A 21,036-nucleotide genomic window follows, 5' to 3' on the forward strand; every position below is an offset into this window, starting at 1 on the left:
AAGATAAATACATAAAATCTTAAAAAAATACTTCAAATATTCCAGTTTAGAAATAAGTTAAAGCCTCACACCACCGATGAATGGAAGCCTGTGTTACAGAGATCTTTGCTATTAGATCAGCCTCTTATGTAACTATATTATGATTACTGAATTGTTGTAACTTTGGGAAAGCCAGCAAGTTTTAAAGCAAAAGACTAAAAGACTCCAGTTTATGATCACCTGCCTCCTTTTAGATTAAGCCTTTCAATAGCTATGCAATTTGTTTTGAAAATCATGACTCTGAATTATGATTTTAAAAGTCATTCTTTTACTTCTTATATCTCTATGTTTCATACTTTGCTGTATCTATGTGTAAAATCAAGAGCAGGAATTATGTGACATGGCTTTCATATAAACGGAAGTAAATCTGAGCTAATTATGACAGGTGATGGATGTTATGGTTTGTTTATCAGTTATTGGAATTTACAGCTTTGAAGTTTAGATGCCTTCCTACTAACAGATAGAAAGTGTAGTACCTTCAAGTAAATTACAGCATCTGTACCCACTCCTTCCATAGAATACAGTTTTAGATCTCCTTGAAAATATCTAGCATACAGACGAGAAATTGGCAAGCCATAACCAAATCCGGCCTACAAAGGAAAGAAAATGAATACAGTTGAGACAGGCACACACGGCAACACGTTTGCTATGAGGATCATTCCGAAGATTAAAAGAAATTCTTGATTCCGATTTAAAGAAAACACACGATTGATTCAACCTCTACAATGATGAATATGCCCATCTATGGCAACCAATCTATTTTCAGTCTACAAAAATGCTTCTCGTAGGTTTGGAAAATACTAGAAACACTGCAATTTTTGACTACCACTTTCTTAGCACTTGAAAGCACCGGTTATTCTTTTTTTTGTTTTTCTTTTTTAGTATGTTTAAAGCAAATCCCAAATTAACTGGCATTTGAACTGGCAACACAACTAAACCACATCGTACCAAAGTTTCACTATCAGACTCTCTTGCTATTTAAAGCAAACATTAAATTGAATAGCACAGGAGTGCAAATCTACCAGTACCAAGGCTAATGCATTGAAAAGGAAACAATTTCCTAAGTGGCTTCTTCCTAAGGTTCTAGGAATGCTACAAGATTTTGATATATGCTAATCCACATATTTTTAGAGACAAGAAAAGAATTTTAGTATCTGCCCATATCGCTCCATCATAGAACATTGTCAGTAACAGGTTTGGGGGGTAAAAAAAGATCTCAGGTATTGACTAGAACAGGAAGATCATTTGAGACTGACTTCAGTAATGCTAGGGTGACAGGGGAAGATAGATGTTGTAGCACACGCTTCGGTCCCTCTGATTAAGTCCACTGCCAAGGTTAACAAAGAAGGCAGTGGGGCAAAGCACCACAGAGTGGCAGTTGCCTGGGCTTTAGGCTGAGATACACCTAAGCTGAAAGACACTTTTTGTGAAACCGAGCAATTGACTCAGCCTCTCTGAGACTTGTTTTCTCATCAGAAAATGTAATTTTAAAAAATTACCTCATCAGACATAATAAAACTAAATAGATGGTAATTGCTATTGTGGTTACTACAGAACAGCAGTTCTACCAAGTTACATGGATTTCTACCATCTTTCCTAGATTTCTTCATCAGCGTAGGGACTAACTCAAAGGGCTGGGTGTGACGGGGGAGTACACCCTGTCATTTAAGGGTGTTAAGACTGGCAGCATATGACCAGTAGTGAAGACAAAAATACTCATAATGGTAACTAAAATCACCACAATAAAGAAACCAGCACACTCCAGCAAGACGCCAAGGAAAGCGGCTTCCTCCATTCCAGCAAGGCCCAGGCCCCTGTTCTCACGCCTGCCAGGAACCAGCTGAGCACACCTGGGGCCCATGCAGTCCCCAGTGTGAGGAGACAAGTAAAGCCTAGAGTCCTGCGGAAGGCAGAGGGGGGGCCTCTAACTTGGACAGGGTGAGGCTCAGGAGAGTTTTCCCAGGGTGTCGAAGGATCAATAGGAGTTGCTAGGAGGACATTTCTGAAAAAGAAATGCATGTGTCAAGGCACAGAGCTATAACACAGTAAGGTGTTCGGTGAGGGAATTATGTTTTCTAGCAGCACACATCCACGTGCCTAGTTTAAAGCCGAGGGCAGTTTACAAACTGGGAGAGACGTGAGCGGAGGCACATCTTCCAAAGGAGAGGCCATGTGGTGGGCACACTGGAAAGAACGCACAGGCAGCTGGTGCCATAATGAGCTAAGCTCAATGACCTGGGGCAAGGTACTAAGCTTATTTTCTCATTTATAAAATGGGAGGCTGTTTTTGTGTTTTTGAAGGTCTCGATCATTAACAAATAACTATGACACACACGACAGCTGTTCCCAAGATGCTATTCTGAGACCTGGAATAGATGATCCGTATTCCTTTTAAATAAATGAGGAAGGCTCTAGTTTTGCTCGTAGTATTGTTTTCCCCTCTGACATTTATTTAAGTAGGTACCAGAGCCTGGTCAAGGCAATGCCTTTCAAAACTTGATCTTTCATGAATTTTCTTGAATCTGATAATAAGTGACTTCTCTCTGCTTTCAACATGCTGTGTTAATAAACTCTGTCTTGAATAAACAATGCAAAGTGTTAAGAATTTATTCCTACAAATAAAATATAATCTTACGTGCTTACCAGTTGGGTAGGACTGGAAAATGAAGCTTAATTTATACCCTGAACCATTTTTGCAGACTGATAGATGTTGCTGTGTTTAATGACAAAGGGTTCAATTGTTGTTTGTCAATTAGAAACACTCAGCAGGGGAAGAAAGTGTGGCCCTACCAGGATCTAAATGCTGCCATGGTAACCAGACTTTTCTCACTGCCTTAATAGGGCTGAAGGTTATTTCCAGACTGAGACAGAAAGGGCTCTGAAAATGCGTACACCACCTATACAGTTTCTGCTTATGTTATTTAAGATAAAAAACTTCGTATGTTCATAATTTAACATCTTAATTATATAAACAAATTTGGTGGGAAAGTTCAAAGGCCTGGGGTGATCAGTACCTAGCACCAAAATGCCAGGACACGCTGCGCTGCTCCTTTGCTCACCGCGATTACACTTCCACCTTCTCCAAAGGTAGTGCCAGGTGGTAAATGGTTCTCCCGAAGCACTCTTACCCAAAGGGAGATAGCTTTTCTCTGTACTTGCAAATAAGACACTGAGCTCTGTGTGTCTCAGATACAAATTACAGAAGAAATCTAAGTCCAAAGGATTGACAAAGAAAGTAGCTGGGGCGCAAAATTCACCCTCCTTCAAACCATTCAAGAAACATTCCCATTCAACGAGGTTCACGCCCAGCCCGGCCAGAGTCCCTGCTCATGTTTATAATCTTCCCTTAAGTCGCAGTTTAAGATACTTACCAGAGGGGCAGCTCTTGTAGGCTCCAGGCTTGGTCTAGGAGCAGTTGAGTACATGTAGTTAAAAAGACGATCTATTTTTCGAAGGGGAACGCCACCACCTAGGTCACTGATCTGTAGTGGAGGAGGTGGGGTAGGTGACAGTCTATACTTAGTAGAAGGCAACAAGTTTGTTAAATAAAGTCCACAGGAAATTACTCTGAAACATGTATGGGCTTTGAACCCCCAGTGAAATATGGTTCCACTACGAAGAGTGTAAAGCAAAGGAGGCAGGGAAGCTGTGGGATCCCACAGGCTTGGGTTTGAGACCCTGTTTAGCTTCCTGGAAAATGAGGTACTAGCAAAATTTAAACGAGGCACCATATTTTGCAGACTCTAAGATGCACCCCCCACCCCCGAATTTGGGGGGAATAATGGTTGTTAATGCTACTGTTGAATTCTGTTTACATTTACGTTGGTGAAATATTATGTTATTTATGTTATTAAATATTTTAGCACATTTTTTTCCCTATCTTCTTCCTCTACAACCAAGGCACGTCTTATGGTCCAAAAAATACAGTGACTTCAGCCAAAGATCTAATGCAGTATTTAAAAACACAACATTCAGTAAATGTCCGTTTTCTTCCCTTCCTCTGATTCCTTGGTGTCTAGATACTATTGAATGAACTGGTAATGAAAGTGTGTGTGCAAATCGAGCAGTTACCTTAATGGACAAGTCTTCTTTACCCAGAGTAACAAGGGTTTTAACAGAAGGGTAGGCTTCTTTTCTGTCTTCATAGAGTTCGACGGTCGCTCTCATTGAGTTCTGAAATAAGAAGACCTTTTTTAAAGCATACCACTGACTCACGAACCACATTTTAGAAAAAGAAACTCACATGACATTACCTATACATAACTTTTTTGTGGGACAACTATTAGTACTATTTACATGGCTATTTTTTTCCTTCTACAGAACCTGGCTAAATGTGTTCAGATCAAGGAAACACTTCCTGATGCTTTGTTTTTCACCTAGTTTGAGCCCCATCTACCATAGTATACATCTGTTTTTCTTTCCTCCCCTTTTTCCATTTGTTTTGCTTTAGGGTATTCAATTATTCAACTTTCAACCAAGAGGAGTGTTTTGGTCACATGTGACGAGGCCACCGAGGCTCACCGACGTGCTCTCAATCCTACCTAACGCTCCGCAGTGACAGGGTGCGTGCCCTCTAAGGAGGGCGGGAACCTGCTTCCCACAAAAATTAACCATGTGGCTGAAAAGAAAACGTGGAAGAAATGTCAGTTAAGAAGACGTTCTGAAGAAGCCACAGCTGTTCAGGAGAAAGCTCACAACTGAATGCCCATCTCAACCTTTGATTGTTACCTGAGTAACAATAAAATATGGGGGTGCAAATCAGCACAACTAATTTTCAGGGGTTCAATTTAGGGTTTCACACGTATTGGAAGGAATGAAGTTTTACTGAAAATGCCTTGTGCCTGTAATACTGTTACCATAAATGCCACTGGCTACTGGCTAACAAAAGCAACAGTTTACACTGTCGAGAGCCTAAAGACTTTTTCCCGGGGCCTGGGGGCGTGTTCTCATTGGTCTAGCCATTCCATATCTTGCTCCTCTTCCTCTGTCACATCTTCTAAATTGACTCAGATATGTTAAAGGGCTACAGTAGCTCTGAGAACTAGAACAACTACTAATGTACCAGTACAGTTAATGCTCAGAGGCATAAATACGCATAAACATGTTTTCATTTTAATCGGGCTACCATCAATAAAGCCTCTGCCAGGTTTGGAAATGAAAAAGCATCTCTAATCTCATACATGAAGAAAAAACACTATGGATTTTATATAAAATCACCAAAGTACAATTAAGCTTCAAAATCAATATGTACTAATATTCACGAAAACTATACTATACACAGCAATTTTTCATCTCACAGTGTAAAAATTATAAAGCCCACAGGATATCAGAAATAGAATTTTTAAAATGGTTATGCAAAACCTTTTTCTTATGCTAATGTAATGAATCCATTATGCCCTGAATCAAAGTAATTTAAAATGAAGACTTCTTCCCATGTTGTTAAATTCCACTTACCTTGAACAACTCAAATAGCATGTGAAACAGATGTGAGGGCACATAAACTACCTGAATAGGTTTGTTTGGAGCTTTGGCTGAAAACAGAGACAAAACGGTCAATGAGTAAGGGCCAAAAAAACTCGAAGAAAGTCAAGAGTGTTTGCATTCTGTTTTCCGAATAACTAAAACAGGACTCTACAAAAGGCCAATTTAGGTCTCCACCTCTAAAGGCAGGGCTGAGCAAATCTTTGGCAGTCCAACAAATACGGGGTGCCATCTGGTTCCTTTAGTTGCCAGCTACATGACCTTGGGCAAATTACTCAATTGCTTTGGAATCTAGTTGAGCCACATTGGAATATTATCACTTAAGCCTAATTCTGAGTATTAGGTAAGGTCATCCAAATATCACTCAGTATTTTTCAAATCGGGAGACACCCACCCCTAGCAGTGACCCCACAGGTCGGCAGGGGGGATGTAAAAGGCACACAGGAAACAGGGCACATCTTTTCAGTAAATCAGATGAACAGCGATGTTAAACTGTGACGGACAAGGCATATTATGGAGTAGAGTAAGATTCCCATAACCTTTTTCCACTAGCGGCTAACAGACAGCCTCCCAGAAACCTACAGTCCTGTTCCTTGCATCAGGGATTCTCTGGGGAAAATCTGAGAAATACCAAACTCCAGGTCAGGCATTAAGATCAGTGTGGGCTCTACAGTAGAGGCTACAAAACTTAGTCCTTGTGACCTGAAATCAGTTAAGAAACTAAAATTATGTGAACTTTCTCAAGTAGATCACAAACTCACCCATGTCATAATGTCAACCTAACTGCTTCCTCTAATAAAATACATAACGAAGAGTATAAAGTGGAGAGAACATTCGTTTGGTGTTTAGCAGTTTACGAAGAGCTTGAACATTATGCAGTTGAATCCTCATGACAATACCGTGTAGATCAGAGAGTGGGTAGCACTGTTATGGGTAAGGACACAGGCTTTGCAGAGGCTACTGGCCTTGCTCACCATAACAGAAGAGGCGCTGAAATTGGACACTTGAACTTGGGCTTTTGAGTCTAACTCCTGAACTGGCTGATGATCAGCTATTTTTGAAATTATTAATATACACAAATGATTTTGAAATTTGTTAAAAAGTAAGAAAAGAACAAGTCCCTCCCTCCTTTCCCATAGTAGCCCTCTTTCAAAATAATAAACAGCATGTCTTGACCTAAGATCAAGTCCTGACTTAGGCATTTAATACATATATTAATAGGTACCTAACACCCACCTGGGCCTTGGCATTCCATTTCTGAAATGGCACAGAACATATCTCCCTGGGTTAATAAAAGTGAGATTAAGTGAGATCACAGTGATAAACTAGTTGACACAGAACCTGTCACACTGTAAGCAGTCAATAACTGCTGCCTATTGTCATCACTAAAAAAATAATCTCTACGCTATTAATGAAGTTACCAGTAATGGTTTTCAATTTTCAGAACCACGTGCTTGAAAATAAGCACAAAACTATACAATATCGAGAAACTAGAGGCCAACAAGCCCAAGATAGATATGTACCTTTTCTATGAAGAGATAGGTATCTACCTTTTCTCTTGTAACAAAATATACATGGTATGAATTGAAATGTTTGCTTCCCACCAAACCTAAGCTATAAAATCAACCTCTTGACAGAAACGACTAATCTAGAAATAATGAAAAATGCAAGGAGTAACCATACAAGTCTTATCTGTCCCAAGTCAACCCTCACTTCCAGTGGCCACTCTTTTGAAAATTACCCAGTATATGTCAGTGTTATATTTTTGAGGCCCTAGAAACATCCTCCTTTTATTGCTCCACAGGGTAAGCTTATGGATGAGGAAGCCGAGTGTCAGATGCTAAGAGACTTGCCTAGGGCCCACATCTAAGTTGCAGGATCCAGATTTCTACTGCTTGGCTAGCTACCACGTTCATATCTTTCCCTTCAGCCATGCTGCCACGCCTTATGGATGGATGCAGCAGAAGTCAATCAGAAATGCTTATTTGCTTAATGGTTTGGCAACTGATTTCCGAAGAGAAATGAGGACAAGTGTGATGAATGACTACTTGTCTTTAGAGGAACCCACATGGGTTGCCACAGGTGACCAATCAGAAATGTTTGATACCTGATACGAGGTAACTAAAATGCTATTATTTTAAGGGTCCTGTTAAATGTATCACAGGAAGGATAATGAAGGAAGCTTACTATAGCTGGTCCCCAGTATTGAGAATTGTAGTGAGGACTGGTAAATACTGTGGTGTTCACATAGTATGTTCTGCATAATCCTATTTACCACCTTCTCAGGAATCAACATTGGAAAAGAAAAAAAATTCAGTGAAAAAAAAGATGACGTGTCAAACTAACAGAAATTAAATTCTCAGGCAGCAACAAATTGTTCTTTTGGGTTCATGGCAGTTTTACTCTTCTGAAGTACAGAGCAGAGGGGACCAAGCACTGTCACTGCTGCTAGAGGCACCCGTTGGGTCACAGAAGCGAGGCCATGCTAGCTCACACAGGCTCTGAAAATCAATCCCTAAGTCTCTGGATGTGATCTGACCCCTCCCTGAAAACAGTCAGGTATCATGTTGTGGGAAACACGTGCGCACTCTCTTTCATTGTGAAGCAATAGAGTCTACTTAAGGTGTTCAGGACCGACCTCCAACCTGCATCTCTAATACAGAGCTTATTAGAGATAAAACACAGTCTTTAACAGCCCTCACAAAGAGCTCTGACATTCAAGAAATCATAAATACATTACTCAAAGCAACAGGAAACTGGAGGCTGCCTATAACCACCGGCATTTATTTATCTTAGTGACGGAAAAAAGTGCTTCAAAAACCATGCATAAAACAGTGCCAAAAATAGGCATAAAGCTCTTCTCCTGGTGGGGTGCACTGCAGTGCGTGACAGCCTTGCTGGGAAGGAGCGCGCTGACACAGCTGGCACCTGGGAACCAGCAAGAACAGGCTCGCTGCTCCAGCCTTCGGAGTGAGGGAGGCTGCCATTCATGCAAAGGAGCAATTGGTTACTAGCTGTGAATTTAAGTTCCATGTTTGACAAACAGAAAGCTGGACAGTGCAGTCAGGCCCCACCTAGCCAGAGAGAGAAAGAGGGGTTATCAAGATGCTTCTACTCAGGAATATTCAAAGCCAAGTCCACTCGGTTCTCAGAGTGTGTTGATTCAAAACAGGGGCACAACTCTTAGAGAACCCAACAGACTTTGAAAGCTGCTTTGATTCCATACCTTCTAGTAGAATGTGGGGGCAAATGTCTTACAACAGCAGCCCAAAGTGTCTTCACACTCTGATCTCATTAGAAGAAAAATACAGTTTTGATATACAGGGTCTGCCACAAATAACACCACTATTTACGAGCTTGCAATCTATACCAAATCTTTTATTACAAAATCTTAAGCATGTAATCCCACAACATAACACTATCACACTCAAGCGCACCATGTGACATTTTAGGGGAAATGTTCAAATTGCTGTCCATCTCATGTGAGACATTCACGTACCCTACCGACCACACTCAAGCAGGCCTTACTTCTGCCGGGCCCTGTATCTTGAGAAAGAATCCAGTTTATCTTTCATTGTAAATGCCCATACCCCAAGACTCAGTAATTCCGCTTCTAGGAATCTAATGTACAGAAATACTTCCACATGTTCAAAATTTCCCACCTTCAAAACACACACAGATACATACACACATCTTCATTGGGAAATGATTAAATAAATTATGGCAAGCTACACTACAGATAATCTCTACATGACAATACATGCAAAGCTCTTCAAAGTAGAGTGAAAAACACATTATATATGTATAGTTTCAACCCCATTTATGTAAAAAACAAAGCTCTGTATGGGACTGATAACCTAGTGGAGACTAGCTTTTATTCTACATTTCTATCTCGTTTGTAGTTTTACGGTGAGCACGACTTTTTTTTTGGTAACTTACAAATAAAATAAGGAACATAAAAAGAAAGATTCATATGATTAATAAAAAAGTTGGCTATAGCCCTGGCTGGTGTAGCTCAGTGGATTGAGCGTGGGCCTGTGAAGCAAAGGATCACGGTTCGATTCCCAGTCAGGGCACATGCCTGGGTTGCAGGCCAGTTCCCAGTGGGGGACACATGAGAGGCAACCACACATTGATGTTTCTCTCCCTCTCTCCTTCCCTTTCCCTCTCTGAAAATAAATAAATAAAATATTTTTTAAAAAGTTGGCTATAATGCTACTATCCACACTTCTGTTGTTTCTATCTATAATAATGCTACAAGTCCTTACAAATATTTTCCAATGAACTTGCAGTATAATAGACCTTTATAGCCTGTGTTTAAAAGATTCTTTAAAAAATACTTTATTTATTTATTTTTGGAGAGAGGGGAAAGGGAGGAGAAAGAGTGGGAGAGAAACATCAATGTGTGGTTGCCTTTCATTGTGTGCCCCACTGGGGACCTGGCCTGCAACCCAGGCATGTGCCCTGACTGGGAATTGAACCAGCAACCCTTTGGTTCGCAGGCCAGCACACAATCCACTGAGCCACACCAGCCAGGGCAAAAGATTTTTTTAAAGCATTATTTGAAAGGGCTTCATAGTAGTCTATTGTCTTGTGTAAATGTACCGCAACTTACGTAAATATCCTCTGTTGTAGAAAACTTAGATTTTCTAATTTTTCTCTATAAAGAAATCACTGTGATCACCATTCTTGTACATAAAATTGTGCATACATCTCTTTACTTATACTAATTTTTCTGAAGTTTAATTTACTAGACTAAAAATATGACTAATTTTATTTACTGGGTCAAAGAGAAAGAATATTGGTAGCACTTTTTGAGAAAGGCCATACCAATTTGAAATTTATAACAGGCATATGTAAGTGTTGGTAAGAAAGTATTTTTCTGGGTGCCAATTTGAAGCAATAAAGTATTTTAATCATTGCCATTTTAAGACATAAAAATGGCATTTCTCTGTGTTTTTGTTTGCACTTCTTTGATTAATAAAGTTAAACACTTTTCTATAGGTTTATTGTATATTTTCATTTGCTATTGTGAAAGCTGCCTATTTATACCTTTGGGCACTTTCTACTGGAAATATAGAAAGAAAATGTTCCAAGAACTTTGAGGTCTAGTAGATCACACATTCCTGTACAAAAACTCCTTACAACAATATACCCAGTTGACCACAGATCAAGAAAGAGTTTTAAAAATCTACAGAAGATTTTAAAAATCATCATAATTTTAGGATCTCACTGAAATACAGCTCAGGTATAATCAGTTTTTTTAGTCAACTTCTTTGTATTTAAGGTTAAAATTACTCTTCATTACCATTAAATTCTTCAACTTCCAACTCTGGAGCTACCATGTAATACTGCTCACATAGCATCTTGGCGGTTTCATAGGCATCTGCAAAGAAAGAAAACAGTTTAGCAGCTGCACTAATAACTCAGGCATAAGTAGACAGATCGATAGACAGACAGACAGACATAATAGATGAGGAAATAAGGACAATTCCTAATGTGAAGGATTTAGAATGACTGGACTACTGCCTTCATTAAAAATAGCTTTTTTGGCATTAATAGAAATACTATGGATGAACCAAAATCTCTCCTTTCAAGTTTTAACAACCACAACAACATTGAAATAACTGCATTAATGATGGTACAGCCTGCTCTCTACTAACCACACATTTGTTTAATTTTTAAACATTCCTAACAGGCATTTTTCATGAAAATCTATAAACTCAAGACTAGACTTCTGAACATCATGCAACCTGAGTAAATGAGAGCAAAATGATATTTGTTATAATTAGATAATAATGCCAACAGTCTCAAGATTTGTCAATTATTTGTACATGAAACATCAATAAATGTTTGCTGAACGAATGAGTTTTTCATGAACCACACGCCCTAAGTTATTGGAGATGCTACCATAGCTTAAAAATGTCCTTTAAGTTAGTTAAAGGTAACCAGGTTGGGGCTGATATTCATCAAAATCTGAGGAGCAATAGTTTGCTTTTGAAAGGACAGAGACAAAGACATAGGATAAGAAGATTAGGGCCATTACAAACAGAGCTAGAAGAGAGAATTCAAAAGGTTACATCCTAAAAGATGGGGAACAATTTCAGAAAGCAAAAGTGCATTATTATATGCTGCACGTGTGCCTTTTCTCCCGAACTGTGAGCAATTTGAGGTCAGGGTTGGTGTCTTGTACTTGTTTTGTAACTTACATAGAATTGAGTACATGCCTGTTAGATGGTCAACAAGTATTCCTTGGTTTGATAAATTTGAAACCTTTCCATAGTTTATTTTTTTAAATCGGCTTTATTGAAATATTATGGAAGTCACCCATTTACAGTGTACATACCACTCCGTGGTTTTTAGTGTATTTGTAGAGTTGTACAGCCATCACCACAACCAACCTGACATTTTTTAAAAGATATGTATTTATTTTTAGAGAGAGGGGATTGGAAGGAGAAAGAGAGGGAGAGAAACATCAAAGTGTGGTTGCCTCTTATGTGCCCCCTACTGGGGACCTGGCCTGCAACCCAGGCATGTGCCTGACTGGGAATCAAACCGGTGACCTTGTGGTCTGCAGGCTGGCGCTCAGTCCACTGAGCCAGTGCTCAACCTGACATTTTTTCATCACCCCAGAAAGAAACTCCGTAACCATTAGCAGTCATTCCCCCACCCCAACCCTGGGCAACCACGGATGTACTCTGTGTCATTACATCTATTATTCTGAATATTTCCTATAAATGGAATCATAATATGTGATATTTGGTGACTGGCTTCTTTCACTGGGCATAATGTTTTCAAGGATCATCCATGTTATAACACATGTCAGAACGTCATTTCTTGTTATTGCTGAATAATATTACACTGCACAAATATACCACATTTCATTTATTCATTCACCCACCCACTGATGGACACCTGGACTGCTTCCCCTTTTTGGCTATTAGGAATAATGCTACTATGAACATTCATGTCCACGTTTTTTGTGAACATACAGTTTCCCTTCTCTTAGATATACAACTAGCAGAGGAAAGCCACTTGATTGTGCTGTAGCTCTACGTTTAAATGCCTGCGGAACAGCCAGACTATTTTCCAAAGTGAGTTGTGTTTTTTTTTTAATTTCACCTTTACGATTTCTAAAGATCAAATATTCAAATGACTTGAAAACAATTCATGGCGTATTTGCAACATTCTCAACTAGATGTCAGCTCTTTGGAGATAGGCTCATACTTTTACATTACCTACATCAATACTGTGCAGACGCTTGTTTAAGATTCAGGAGGTAAGAAAAAGAGGGAAGGAAGGAAAGGAAGAAAGGAGGGAAATAAGCCCTACAGAATTTACATATGTTAAAATTTGATGCACCAACCTAAAATAATACAAACATAAGATTTGGGTATATTCAGACTGTAAGTTTTGGTTCATTGACCTCATATTGGTACCAAATTAAAATTTTAGATAGTATTTGACCACAGAGTAAAATTCTGATCATTTTATTAAACTTCTAGGATTAAAGCACCATAAATAACCACAGACAGAGACACTGGAATAGCTCTGATAAGATGGAATCATGAGGAAATATTAGGAAGAGGAGAGGAAATAAGAGTTGATCAGTGTGAAAACAGTCATTAAAGTAGGACTTAATTTAAACCCTACAAAATTACAAACTAGAGTTATAGTAAATCTGCAGGGTTTTTTCCTAGGGTCGAATAAATCTCATCAAATACCCGTAAAGTACTTTTGTCAATAGAAACCGAGATGCACTCTTTCTGCGTGGCCTACACCACCAAACAATGCTACATCTCCACCTAGTGACACGATTGCACAAAGCCGGCCGAGAAGTTCCAGGGCCACTTTCCTTAAACCAACAAATACTGAAATCTACAAGTCGGGCTTCACTATTCATATACAAAGCCACTATCCATATCTGGGAATCAGCTCCACAAAACAACTCCTCCAAGTACATAACACCTTAATGGTGTTCTGACATCATTCTTCCTTTCACTATAAAAGGAAAAGAACCTGTGCTGGCTTCTCATGGCATTTACTTGCCCAGTGACCATTATTAAGAAAAAGTGTTACACCAACATAATATGTGGAAGAGATGGCAGAGTCCAGATAGGGGCAACCAACTCGGGACTCGAAGACCCAGCAGCATAGTTCCAAAGACTGCATGTGAGTAAGAATTTTTTAAAGCAACATGAGAAATTATGGTGTATCGATACTGTCATTAAAAAGTGCATTATGATCCTTGGAAAACTCAACCCACCACAGTGAGCCTCACATACACCAGCCACCAGTCAAATATTTGGGGGGCAGTAATAGTGAAATCTATATTCATATACATTTTCATAAATTCCCATAGCACATGATACACAGCTGGTAAGCATTCCTAAATAGAACAACCTTCTTGCCCATGAGAAAGTTCTTTTGTGTCTGACTGAGAAGTAGAGGCCTTGTGCAGTTCCCAAACCTGCTGTATGTAGAATTCACTACCAAGTCTTTCAAAAATACAGATTATAAAATGACCCCCTGGAGAGTCTGATGCGGTAGGTCTGTGTTGAGGCCTGGGCATCTATGTTTCAAAAAATTGCCCTGGCTGGTGTAGCTCAGTGGATTGAGCATGGGCCTGCGAACCAAACAATCGCGGTTCGATTCCCAGTCAGGGCACATGCCTGGGTTGCAGACCAGTTCCTTGCAGACCAATTCCCAGCAGGGGATGCATGAAAGGCAACCATACATTGATGTTTCTCTCCCTCTCTCCTTCCCTTCCCCTCTAAAGATAAATAAATAAAATCTTAAAAAAAAAAACTTAGGAGGTCCTTCTGAAGAGAAGCTAGAGTTGGGAACTACTTGTCAGGCAAGTCAAGGCTTGGCCACACTAATTCTGTCACTGTCTCTCTGAGGACGTGAATGATCACGGGGTAGTGGGGTGTGTAACAGCACAGATATCCTCCAACTTGTATTTCACTTCTCTTTGAATGAACTAACACAAAAAAAGAAAAAGGTTCACAACATCACTAACATAACCAAGACTCAAATGTGGACTTATAATTTCATTTCTTTTATTCTAGAGTAAAATGCAAGTTCTACTTATAACAAGCTTTCAAATAAGACTTTTCTACTTTTAATTAGAAACCGAAATTTTAACATGATAAATTACCAAACTACTTTTATCTGCAATATATCTGAGCCAGCATTCACCGGCAACCTTTGAAAGGAAACATTAGGAAATGGTTATGGCTTCCACTGAACATAAATGCTAGTCATTGTTTTAAGGATACAGTGTTCAAGGACAGTAAGATACTGATCATAAAGTCACTTACAGAACTGTAGGTGTGGCACATATATACTTCCCCAGGCTACAATACTCAACCTCTAAAGACACAAGACTAATTATTTTTTAAAGATTTATTTATTTTCTTAGAGAAGGGGGAAGGGAGGGAGAAAGAGAGGGAGAGAAGCATCAATCGGCTGCCTCTCACACATCCTCAACCGGAGACGTGACATGCATGCAACCTATTAGGTTCACAGACTGGCACTCAACCCACTGAGTCACACAAGCCAGGGCATACTTTTTTATTTAAAAGGCCATGTCCAAGTCATAAAGAGTAGGGTGAAGGTTCACAAAGCAACTAGCTGAACAGATCCAACCTAACCAGGAATTAGATTAAGAAAAAGCACACAGGAATATTTAACACATTATGGAGGTTGTTTTATCATTTTAAAAAAACCTTTTTAGATATTATTTGTTTGTCTTTAGAGGGGAAGGGAAGAAGAGAGGGAGTGAAATATCAATGTATAGTTGCCTCTTGTGCATCCCCTGCTGGGAACTGGCCTGCAACCCAGGCATGTGCTCTGACTGGGAATCAAACCCACAACCTTTTGGGTACGGGACGACACACCAATCAACTGAGCTACCCAGCCAGGGCTCATCAGATTATTTTTTAAATACTGGACCCTCTCTTGCCCTCTAAACCAGAGCTGACAGGAGAAGTGAGGCGCAGAGAATCTTATGTAAAGGCAACCAATGTAGAGGCTGACCCAAATCCTAAAACCTGCAGTGGTAGACAGAAAGATAGGCTGAGCCAATTAAATTCATCTTTTGAGAATTTAGGATGAAGACTCAGGCAGGGCAGAAGACAAAAGGATACACTGAAAGTTATCATCATCGAGAAGGCTGGGCGTGGCCAGTATTGCCCTAAACAAGTTCACCAGTCTACGGACAGGAGAGGAAGGCAGAGGAGCCAGGACCTGGCAACCCAGTTGCAAAGATACACAGAAAACAAACCTTTGTTTTCTGTTTCCCAGTTCCAGTGTCTCTAGCTCCAGCTGTGAAGTGTTTCTGCCCTTGGATTACCATGGGACCTATACGGTCCTTTCAATAAATGTTTCTTCAGCTCGCGTGAGTGGGTCTCTGTGACTTGCAACCTGAAGGGCCCTGGGTGACAGCACGAGACATTATTTCTGAACCACAATAATGACACACTTTCAGGATACCATTTGTGTGCTATTATGTGAAGCAATAACAGCATATAGGAACAACACAGGCAAGCCAACATCGCTGTGAGAGGTGACTTTTGTACCAAGTATTTAAGTTTGTACCTTTAAAATTATCTTACCACAGGATTTTCCATTTCATTCCCTGGTTTCTTACAAAGAAAGGAGGGGAAGGGTCACAATGGAAGGCACCTCCCAGAGGATAATAGAAACTACTTTACAACGCTAATTCTAGCATTCACTACCATGAGTCTATAATTTTCAGATGTGTAAAGGTAGATATTAATGTGCTAAATAAGCAGCAAGGAGGCATGCTTCAGTGTTCTGCACATTCAATTAATGTTATGTGCATTGCACCCTACTTTTACACATTTATACAACCGGCTAGTCAAAAATAAAAATATTGTCCCTGCCCTTCCACATAGTCTGTTTTCCACAGTCTGTCTCAAGAGATCTAAGTCTGGAATCATTGTTAGTTCATTAAGGCTTCGCAAGGCTGTAAAACATATTGTGTGTGCACACGTAGGCAAACACGTGCGTGCACACCACACACAGTGGGTCATCTGATGCTGGACATCTGAGCAGCTTAAATCGTGCAGGGCCTTCGCAGCTGAGAAAACCAATAGCAGAGCTGTCATTAAAACCCAGAAGCCCAACTCCCTCTACTCCATGCCTCCTAAAACAAAAGGAAGGGAAAACATTTTCCAGATAGAGATGCCAAGTTAGAAGATTCACTGAGAAATCTCGGAGCACACGAGGAGGAGGTAAAAAGCTAGTAAAGAATACCAACTACTTATAAGAAGGGGAAGGGAACGGCTAAGCCTCCACTAAGAGTCCAACGAAAATGGTGCACATGTCTTCCTCCCATTGGCAGCACTTCCAAGTCCTGGGAAGAACAGCTGGTGAGGCCTGGGCCTTCTGAGACCCTCTGAGGGTCTTTTGGAGGGGGCTGGGGTGCCTTTTTGCTAGAAGAAATGGAAGAACTTCCAGGCCTTCTCACCATTGGTGCTCTCTGCCTTGTTGGTCCTCTCACAGTCTTGTTTTGAGCCAGAGAGAGCATCTGCTTGGGTATGTTGACACAAAATTAAGAGTGGGGCCCATGGGGAATGAAATGGAAAGCTCAACTGCTAAAATTTGCTTTAGTCTACAGGGGGCAAGAGAGACCTTCAGGTTTCCTGCCTGCTGGCCCAGCCCATTTTGCCATGGTAAGAAAGGTACTGGCTGGTGTAGCTCAGTGGATTGAGCGCGGGCCTGCAAACCAAAAGATCGTGGTTTGATTCCAAGTCAGGGCACATGCCTGGGTTGCAGGCCAGTTCCCAGCAGGGGACACACAAGAAGCAACCATACATTGATATTTCTCTCTCTCTCTCCCTCTCTCCTTCCCTTCCCTTCTAAAGATAAATAAATAAAATTTAAACAAACAAACAAAAAAAGAAAGGTAGCTGCTTTAAAACCCCACTGAAGAATAAAGATTATATGCACCAGGCTGGAAAAATCATTTGAATCTAGAGATTGTGGATATAGAAGATCAGATATAGGAAAGACTCAATAATAACTGATACAGAGGGCAGAACAGAGGCTACTAGTCAGGTACCGATTTCACCCAGGAAGGTGGCGTGTGACGGGCTTTAGTACTGGACACGGGGAAATACACAAAGACTATGGACTGCATAAGAAGACTGCTTACATCATTTGTAATTTTATACGGATGTATAAATTTCGTATGAATTTAAATGTATAAAGCGATGTTCTCACTGGGTTATGAAAATGGGTCACTTTTTATTCTCTCCTCTCTTTTCCCACCTTTTCTAAATATTCTTCAGTGAGTACTGTTTAATTATTTTGGGAACATGGGGCTGGTTCCCTTAACTGACCCAACTGGGAACAGAAGTTGGTTGGATGATTGACAAAAATGCTGGACAAAATGGGAACCCATAAAATATGACTACTATTGCAAACGTAACTTAAAAATGTACAGGTAAATATACCACTCATTCCTCTGCCAATCTTTTCACATGAGGCCAAAGCCACTTCTTTGAATATGGATGGGTTTGGAGTTCCAGGTCATCTGCCTTAGATACACAATACCGCATCGATCTACGAATATTCCAATTCCTATCTCTTTAAAGTGTAATGAACTTGAAGATAATGGTGAAGCAATCCAAGTGCAGATTCCTTTTAAGATTTTTACTCAGTGTTGCCCTATAACCTAACAGTTACCTTACTCACAGTCATTTCGTTGCATTTTTAAGAGACTCTTCTTTATCAAGTCTTTCCAAAGCATTCAACTTGATTTTAATGGAAGTAAGACTGTTTTTTGTACTATTTCTTTAGCTTACACAACATTTTATTTTACTTAAAGATTTTATTTCTTTATTTTCAGAGAGGGGGAAGGGAGGGAGAAAGAGAGGTAGAGAAACATCAGTGTGTGGTTGCCTCTCATGTAACCCCTACTGGGAATCTGGCCTGCAACCCAGGCATGTGCCCTGACTGGGAATTGAACCTCTGACCCTTTGGTTCACAGGCCAGTGCTTAGCCACTGAGCCACGCCAGCCAGGGCACACACAACATTCTAATAAGTTATGTAGTCATGACAGGTAGTATAAGTTATAACAATGGTTTGAGGACAAATAATTGACCCTTAGTAAGCATATACCTCACTAGATCGACACAAGCATTCTGGAAACTGTGTATGAGCCGAGCATGCTCAGTGTGCTGTGGGTAGTGCTAGCAGTGATTTATGAAGGGAATGAAGGGTGGCAGAGAAGTTGATTTGTGTAGATGCTGTTTTATGTGTTTATTCGCTTTCAGAATCTGAAAACACCCTCCACCGCTGTTTTCCTCAAGGGACGAGGCTGTTGAGAAATGACAGACATGGTTTGAAAGACGCACTGGGGAGCAGGGGACACGCCAGTCCTTCCTCCACACCCCATCGCCATGAGGGTCGGAGTATGGATGCACACGTATGTGTTGGGGGAAGTGGCGTTCCGAGTGGCAGAGGGATCTGAGGATGACTTTTACTGGACACAGCCTCACCAGGAACCCAGGCTTTAGGTTATGCCTCATGAGCGATAGGAATGATTAAATGAGAGGATGGAGTAAAAACTCTGCTTGTTGTATAATAGTGGTATCACTGGTTAAAACTCAAAGGGGGCAGGAGGGAGAGTGATGACAAGGCTGTGACCAAGCCCAGGAAGAGGGTGGAAAGAGGAGGCAGGGATCTGGCCCACAGTAAAACTCATGACTACAAAGGACAAAGAAAGCAGGGAGTTGTGAGGCAGACAGTGGGCATAAACTTCCATTTTTTTCCTTTGAAATATTCACTGAACTGTTTTGCACATGATCCTCAGCTAGTTTTTGGTACAAAATTTCTGTCCCTAAGAGGAACAATGCAAATGTGGGTAAGAGTAATTCCAAACCTTTGGAAATTTACTCCCCAGGTAGACAGATCAACAGGAATAGATCAACAGAACAGAAGACAGATCAATAGAACCACACCTGGCTGGTGTGGTTCAGTGGGTTGGGCCTTGTCCAACAAGGTGAAAGGTCACTGGGTCGATTTCCCAGCAGGGCATGTGCCTGGGTTGCAGGTTCAGTCCCTAATTGGGGGCACACAAGAGTCAACCAATTGATGTCTCTCTCTCACATTGATGTTTCTCTCCCTCTCTTCCCTTCCCCTCTTTCTGGAATAAGTAGCAGGAAAAAATTTTTTTTTTCTAAAAGAAGTACAGCTCATGCCAGGGCCAGGTAATAGGTACCAAGGCCAATAAGAGCCGTACCAACATGAAGTGCCGCAAAACAGATCCTTTTCTCCTTGAGTCCAGTTGAAACAGGTTCCTCCCCACCCTCACCAATGCCTGACTCACTTTAGCACCGCTCATTCCTCTGTTCTACACGAGGGCTAGCAGTTGCCTAGAACCCGCTGTCACTTACCTACCTGTACTGACTTGTGGTTAAAATTGCTCATATAAGTGAGAAGCCACATGACTTGTATGATGGCCAAGGACTACTGCTAGTGAACTTGTCTATGGCCCTGACTGGGTCCTAAGCACTGCTTTAGAAGTACTACATATATTAACTCATTTCACCCTACAATACAGGACCATTCTACAGATGAAGAAACTGAGGCTCAGAGAGGTTACATAACACGTTGGAAGTCACCCAGCTAACTGAAATGTCCATCAACTGATGAATATACAAATGTGGTCCATCCGTTCGATGGAATATTATTCAGCTATCAAAAGAATGAAGTACTAATGCATGCAACAACATGGATGATTCTTGAAAACTTATGCTAAGGGAAAGAAGCCAGACACAAAAGACCACATATTGGATGATTCCATTCATATTAACTGTCAAGAACAGGAAAATCTATAGCTACAGAGAGTAGATTAGTGCCTTCCTAGTGTCGGAGAGAGGGGGAGTAGGGAGTGATGGCTAAGGGGTATGGATGGGGGTTTCTTTTTGGGGTAATGAAAATGTTCTCAAATTGGACTGTGCCCCTGGCTGCACAACTCTGAATACTCTAAGAGCCACTGAACTGTACACTTTATATGGGTGAATTGTATAGGAAATTCTCAAAAGGTTTCAAATTTATCAAACCAACGAATACTTATTGACCATCTAACGGGCATCTACTCAGTTCTACATAAGTTACAAAACAAGTACAGGACACCAACCCTGACCTCAAATTGCTCACAGTTCAGGAGAAAAGGCACACGTGCAGCATATAATAATGCACTTTAGTACTATGAATGTGTGTCTTTCTTTCTCGGGGCAGTCAACTCTCTGAACCTGGCTTTCTGATTCCTAACAGCCATTGGGCTAGGGTCTAATGAACATATAACTATGACAAGACCAGTCCCACTCCCGTCCCTCTGTGGGGGCCTGCAGAAGTCATCAACAACCACATAGTTATCTTGTCAGAGAGCAACCTATAGGATTCTTAGGGAGCCGAGGCTGGGCCTGTCATCTAATAACTGAAATAATTTGAGAAAATGTTTCCTAATTAAACAGAGG

The 21,036-nt window shown here is 40.6% G+C and overlaps 1 protein-coding gene across 2 annotated transcripts in view; it reads right to left on the minus strand.

Annotated features, from left to right (window-relative positions):
* PDK3 (pyruvate dehydrogenase kinase 3) overlaps window positions 1-21,036 on the minus strand; it is a 64,635-nt gene that overhangs the window by 8,513 nt on the left and 35,086 nt on the right. For both annotated transcript variants that reach the window (XM_037142935.2, XM_037142934.2), the window contains exons 6-10: window positions 10,829-10,906; window positions 5,494-5,570; window positions 4,111-4,212; window positions 3,411-3,521; window positions 516-629 (exon numbers count right to left, since the gene is read on the minus strand). In XM_037142935.2, coding sequence (XP_036998830.1) covers window positions 516-629; window positions 3,411-3,521; window positions 4,111-4,212; window positions 5,494-5,570; window positions 10,829-10,906 — 482 coding nt within the window. The remainder of the gene's footprint in view (window positions 1-515; window positions 630-3,410; window positions 3,522-4,110; window positions 4,213-5,493; window positions 5,571-10,828; window positions 10,907-21,036) is intronic.

This window comes from Artibeus jamaicensis, unplaced genomic scaffold (assembly GCF_021234435.1).
Source record: "Artibeus jamaicensis isolate MK-2021 breed Jamaican fruit bat unplaced genomic scaffold, CSHL_Jam_final scaffold_1283, whole genome shotgun sequence".
In the NCBI taxonomy this organism is placed as follows: Eukaryota; Metazoa; Chordata; class Mammalia; order Chiroptera; family Phyllostomidae; genus Artibeus; species Artibeus jamaicensis.